This window comes from Panthera onca (assembly GCF_046562875.1).
Source record: "Panthera onca isolate mPanOnc1 chromosome E1 unlocalized genomic scaffold, mPanOnc1 haplotype 2 h2.Chr16_ul_9, whole genome shotgun sequence".
Taxonomy (NCBI): domain Eukaryota; kingdom Metazoa; phylum Chordata; class Mammalia; order Carnivora; family Felidae; genus Panthera; species Panthera onca.
In genome coordinates, this window is record NW_027675823.1 from 269,063 (window position 1) to 275,062 (window position 6,000).

The 6,000-nt window shown below is 37.9% G+C and overlaps 1 protein-coding gene across 1 annotated transcript in view; it reads left to right on the forward strand.

Annotated features, from left to right (window-relative positions):
• The window catches only part of LOC145715200 (EF-hand calcium-binding domain-containing protein 13-like), a 23,514-nt gene extending 18,381 nt beyond the window's left edge, over positions 1 to 5,133 (forward strand). The window contains exons 9-10 of the mRNA XM_081794900.1: positions 1,011 to 1,154; positions 5,060 to 5,133. Of these exons, the coding sequence (XP_081651026.1) occupies positions 1,011 to 1,154; positions 5,060 to 5,097 (182 nt within the window). The 3' untranslated portion in view covers positions 5,098 to 5,133. The remainder of the gene's footprint in view (positions 1 to 1,010; positions 1,155 to 5,059) is intronic.
• Positions 5,134 to 6,000: the final 867 nt, after the last annotated feature.

The window sequence follows — 6,000 nt, forward strand, 5'->3', positions numbered from 1 at the left end:
CTATAAAGCTTGAGTTACCTGGTTCTACTTCTGACTATGATGGAGTAGCTTATGTGAAACCAACCCTCCTGCTGAGAACAGCTAGTAAAATGTGGATTAAATTAAACAGCATCAACAACCACAACTGTTTGAAGGCATTGGAAAGTGACCAAGGCTGTCAAGATTTGTGGGGCTATAAGATAAATATAAAGAGCACGACTTACAGAAACAGCACCTTCTTCTTCTTCTTATTTTGTCTCTGTAACATAACTTTAAGTGAAATAAGGCAATAAAGTTTTGATGTAAACTTCTTTGTAATGCTTCACAATTATTTCAGGGTCCACATATGAAGTATTATGTAGCTGTAGGCATCATGGTTGACCAGTTACATACGTCTACTTGAAAGGCACAGTAGTTAAGAGCATGGGCTTTGGAAATATCGTGCCTGGATTTGAATCCTGGCCCTGCCACTTAATACCAGTGTATTCTTTAGTAAATCACTTAACCTCACAAACCTCGGGGCGCCTGGGTGGCTCAGTTGGTTAAGCGCCCAACTTCAGCTCAGGTCATGATTTCGCGGTTAGTGAGTTTGAGCCCCACGTTGGAGTCTGTGCTGACAGCTCCGAACCCGGAGCCTGCTTCAGATTCTGCATCTTTGTCTCTCTCTGACCCTTCCCCGCTCGTGGTCTGTCTGTCTGTCTGTCTCTCTCAAAAATAAATAAACATTAAATTTTTTTTTTAAATCTCACTAACCTCAATTCCTTCATCTGAAAAATGGGGATAATAATGCCTATCTTGGAATTATTATAGGTAATAATAGACTTAAGTAGGTAAAGTAGAAGTACTCAGAAGAGTCTCCAGCACTTAGTGTTCAGTAACTGCTAGCTGTTACAATACACAATGGTTTTTAAAACTACTAGTAATTTCATGTAAAGTTCTTTTATGCAACTCAAGCCCATTAAGTGAAAGTGAACAATGTACTCTTATTTCTGCTGTTGAAGCACGTTTTTGCTCTTTTTTTTTTTTCTCAGTTACACAGCTACTCTTCATTACTATTCAAATTCTCCAGAATGATCTAATTGATGTCTCTAGCCTCAAGGCATTATTGATGAACAATGACTTTCATGCAGCTAATGTTTTACTTGATGAAGTATTAAGACATGGACCTGAACATGGTTAGTAGTCTGAATGCATCTAGTTGTAAAGGCCATCATCTACCAGTGGGGATGGGAGATGTATGGATGGGATATACAGCAATGGAGGGCACCCTGGGGCGGGGGGGGGGGGGGGGGGCGCTGCAGTGAGATGACTGGTGAGCACCAGTGCCACCATAGTGTGCCAAGCCTGAGCTCTGTGAAACTGAACAGATGGGTGAGTCTGGGCCTACTTTATCCCTGTGGGTGGTGGTACTTGGGAGATGAGGTCACTTTGTGAACTGACTGGCACGGGCAGTATTCAGTCAGAATGCCATGCACAGAGTACAACAGAGTCCGTGAGGCCCTTCGCCACGTGTTAACCCTTTGGAAGGTAAACTATGCTGATATCCAGGAATACCTCAGGGGGTGTTGCCTGCGGCATTGGCTCAAGGAAGCAGATGTTTATAAATGTACAAAATAACTGCGTTATTTTAATGACTGGTATTGTTGAATATCATTTTTGTTACGTTTTCAAAAGAGTTGGGGAATATTCTTTACTTTCCTATTCTCTGTAAGAGATTTTTTTTCTTCCTCAAATGTTAAGCAGAACTCACAGGTGAAGCCTTATGGGCCTAGAGTTTTATTTATGGAAAAATTCTGGATTATTGATTTAATTTCTGAAATTGTATGGTATTACCAAGAAAATATTCTATTTTCCTGTCAATTTTGGCAGGCTGTGTCTTTATAGGAATTTGTCCATTTCATCTGACTTTTCAAATGTATTGGATAAAGTTGTCCTTGACATCTGCTTTTTATCTTTTTTGATTTCTGCTTCATCTGTAATGATACCTTCATTTTCATCCTCAATATTAGTGACTTAGAGCTTTTTTTTCCCCCCACTCCACCTCCACAGAGTTTTTCTTTTCCTTTTTGTAAAATTGAGATATAATGGGCATATAATAACATTATGTAAGTTTAGAGTGTCCAATGTGTTGATTTGATACATTTATATATTGCAATATAATTATCACTGTAATGTTATCTAACACCTCTATCACATCACGTAATTATCACAATTTCTTTTTTTGTGGTGAGAACATTTAAGATCTAGTCTCTTAGCAACTTTCAATTATGTAATACAGTATTAGATCAGCACAGCATTAGATTTCCAGAATTTATTCATTTTAACTGCAAATTTGTACTTTTTAACAGTATCTCCCCAATCACCCCACCCCCTAAGTCCTTGGTAACCACCATTCTGCTCTCTTTCTGTGAGATCGGCTTTTTTAGATTCCACATATTAGCGATATATACAACATTTGTCTTTGGCTTATCTCCTCTAAGCATAAGGACTTCAAGATCCTACCATCTTGTCGCAAATGACAGGATTTCTCTCTTTCTCATGGCTGAAAAATATTCTGTTGTCTATTTTCACACTACCTCTGTTTATTCATCTGTTGATGAGCACTTAGATTGTTTCCATATTTTAGCTATTGTGAATAATGCTGAAATAGACACAGGAGTATGTCTTCAAGATCCTGTTTTCGTTTCCTTTGAATATACACTTGTAAGGGGAATTGATGGTTCATATCGTAGTTCTATTTTTAATTTTGAGGGGAATTTCTATACTATTGTCCATAGTGGCTGCACCAATCTACATTGCCACCAACAGTGTATGAGGGTTCCCATTCTCCACATCATCACAAATCCTTATCTCCGGTCTTCTTGATGATAGCCATTCTAACGGGTTTGAGCAATATCTCATTGTGGTTATGATTTGCATTTCCCTGATGGTTAGTGATGTTGAACACCTTTTCATGCACCTGTTGGTCATTTGGATGTCTTCTTTGGGAAAATGCCTATTCTATTGCTCTGCCCATTTTTAAAATAGTTCATTTGCTTGTTTGTTATTGAGCTGTGTGAATTCTTTGTTATATATTTTGGATAATAATCCTTTATCAGATATATGGTTTGCAAATATTTTCTCTCATTCTGTAGGTTGCCTTTTCATTTTGCCGATTGTTTCTTTTGCTGTACAAAAGTTTTTAAGTTGAATGTAGTTCTGGGGTGCCTGGGTGGCTCAGTCGGTTAAGCGTCCGACTACAGCCAGTTAAGCTTTCGACATCAGGTCTTGATCTCATGATTCTTGAGTTCAAGCACCATGTCGGGCTCTGTGCTGACAGCTTGGAGCTTGCTTCAGTTTCTGTGTCTCCCTCTCTCTCTGCCCCTCCCTGCTCATGCTCTGTGTCTTTCTCTCTCACAAATAAATAAACATTAAAAAAAAGAAAAATCTTAAATTGCATCTAGTTCTACTTGTTGATTTCTGCTTTTGTTGTTTGTGCTTTTGGTGTCATGTCCAAAAAATCATTGCCAAGACCAATGTCTGAAAGCTGTTTCCTTATGTTTTCTTTACAGTATCAGATCTTACAATTAAATCTTTAATTCATTTTGAGGTAATTTTGGGGAGTATCCCAAGTGGTTATTCAGTTTCCCAACACCATTTGTTGAAGAGACCATCCTTTCTCCATTGAATGTTCTTGGCTGCCTCGTCAAATATTAGTTGAGCATATGTGGGGTTTATTTCTGGGCTCTGTCACTTCTGCTGTAAACTTTTCTACTTTTTTTTTTTTTTTTTTTTTTTTTTTGCATTGGGTTTTTTTTTTTTTTTCTTCCTTTTCTCTCTCCCCCTCCTTTTTTTTTTTTTTTTTCCTTTTGGTTCTTTTCATGTCTATCCTTTATGTCCCTTACTATAGTTTGTCATATCCATTCTACCTTGTGTACCTTTACTTTACTTGAGTCTTTATTTTGGAGCTGACTTGGTCTTTCTACACAGTCTATTTTCTGAGTTGTTGGCTCCCATCTCAAATCTTCCTTTGTCCATTTCTATCCTGATTTGTTGAAAGAGTTGAGGGTGTTGGGTGGCACATTCAGTGTGGAGCTCTGTCTTCAGTTTCTACTGAAGTAAATGAAGTCCGTTTACTTTAATGGCACCTTTGGGGCAGAGGGTGGGAGGTGGGGGTAGTGAGCCTTCTGACATTTTGATACTGTTTAGTAGGGACTTCATCTTTAACTGCTTCTTTCTTTTCCTTCACCACCAAATTCTATGCACTGAGTTCCACATCAAGATGCCATCTTTGGTCCTATGGATTTCTAAGCCTTTTTCTTAGATTTCTCCAGAGTAAATTTAGGTGGTTACCATTATCCTAAAAGTGGTGTTTCTTAACCTTTAAAAAAAAATATCACTCCCCTAAGGAGACTTTTTAGACATTTTTGTCTTTTTCACCATCCCACACGCTATGAATGTTTAATGCCAAAAATAAATATTTGCTTATGTACTGTGGCCACAAACCATTGTAATGGCTAAGATTTTTTCCCCTCCAAGAACCTGTTTTCCTTCCTGAAAGCCTATCACCCTCAGTGAAAATGCATGTCCTAAAGGTATCTAGAACTTTAGTTTCTGCTTATACTGCTAAACCCTATTTTCTAGAATTTCACTTAGATGTTAACACATTTGTAAGGAATATTGGCCTATAGCCTCTTTGCCTGCCCACCGTGTGTTTGTTTTGTTTTGCTTTTGTAGTTTTTGGACAAGTAGGAGCTACTGAAGGGTTTTATTCAGAGGAGTAACCAGATTTTTTTTAAAGAGAAAGACCTCTCTTGCTGCATTGTTTAAAATAAATGGAGAGAAATGAGACTGATGCGATAGATTTTTAGCAATGCTATTGTAATAGCATAGGCATTAACTAATATAGTGATATATTCAAGCAGTATTTGGAAATAATTGAATAGAAATTGATAATCATATGTATGCAGAAGTTAAGGAAGAAGGAACAGTACAGGCTGACCCCCGGGCTTTTCACCTTTGTTATAACTTGACTATTAACTGCTGACAGATTAATTCAGAAGCAGTAATTCCTTCATCTACATTTTACTTTGCATTACAGAAAATGGCAAGATTACCTTTGAAGAATTTTTTTATTAAGTTCTGTGATACATTGAACATGCCTAAAGCCTCAGGTGAGTTCCACTTAATATGTATCTACTGGCTCTGTGTGGAAGGACAGGCAGTGGTTTTCATGTTAAAACAACACAGGATTGGGGCGTCTGTGTCACTCAGTTGGTTGAGCAACTGACTCTTGACTTCGGCTCAGGTCATGATTCCAGGGTCATGGGCTCAACCTGCATCCATTCACGCTGAGTATGAAGCCTGCTTAAGATTTCCTCTCTCCCTTCATCCTTCTCCCCAGCTTGTGCTCTCTCTCTCCCTAAAATAGTAAACAAACAAACAAACAAAGATGTTTTTAAAAAAAAGATGTTTTTTAAAACATCTTTTAAAAAACACACAGGATTAGATAAAGCACAGGTAAGTAAGAAACAATATAAAGATAAAACAATATAGGGGCACCTTGGTGGCTCAGTTGTTTAAGCGTCAGACTTCGGCTCAGGTCATGATCTTGTGGTCTGTGAGTTGGAGCCCCCCATCAGGGTCTGTGCTGACAGCTCAGAGCCTGGAGCCTGCTTCGGATTCTGTGTCTCCCTCCCTCACTGCTCCTCCCCCACTCGCTCTCGGTTTCCCTGTCTCTCTCTTTCTCAAAAATAAACAAACATTAAATTTTTTTAAAGATAAAACAATACAGTATTAGTTTATATAACTTGTGTTTGAATTATATGGCAAAGACTGCTAAATTTACCCCAAACTCAAAGTTATGGGTGGTTTTACTTTGATAGTGCTAGAAAAATATTAGATTATATACTGTTCTCTGAGATTATTCACTAGGTATATCTGACCTGAATTTATTAGAATATTATAAACAATGAGAAAATAATTTTTAGAATGCAAATTGGTGCAGCCACTGTGGAAGACAATAATGGAGTTTCCTCAAAA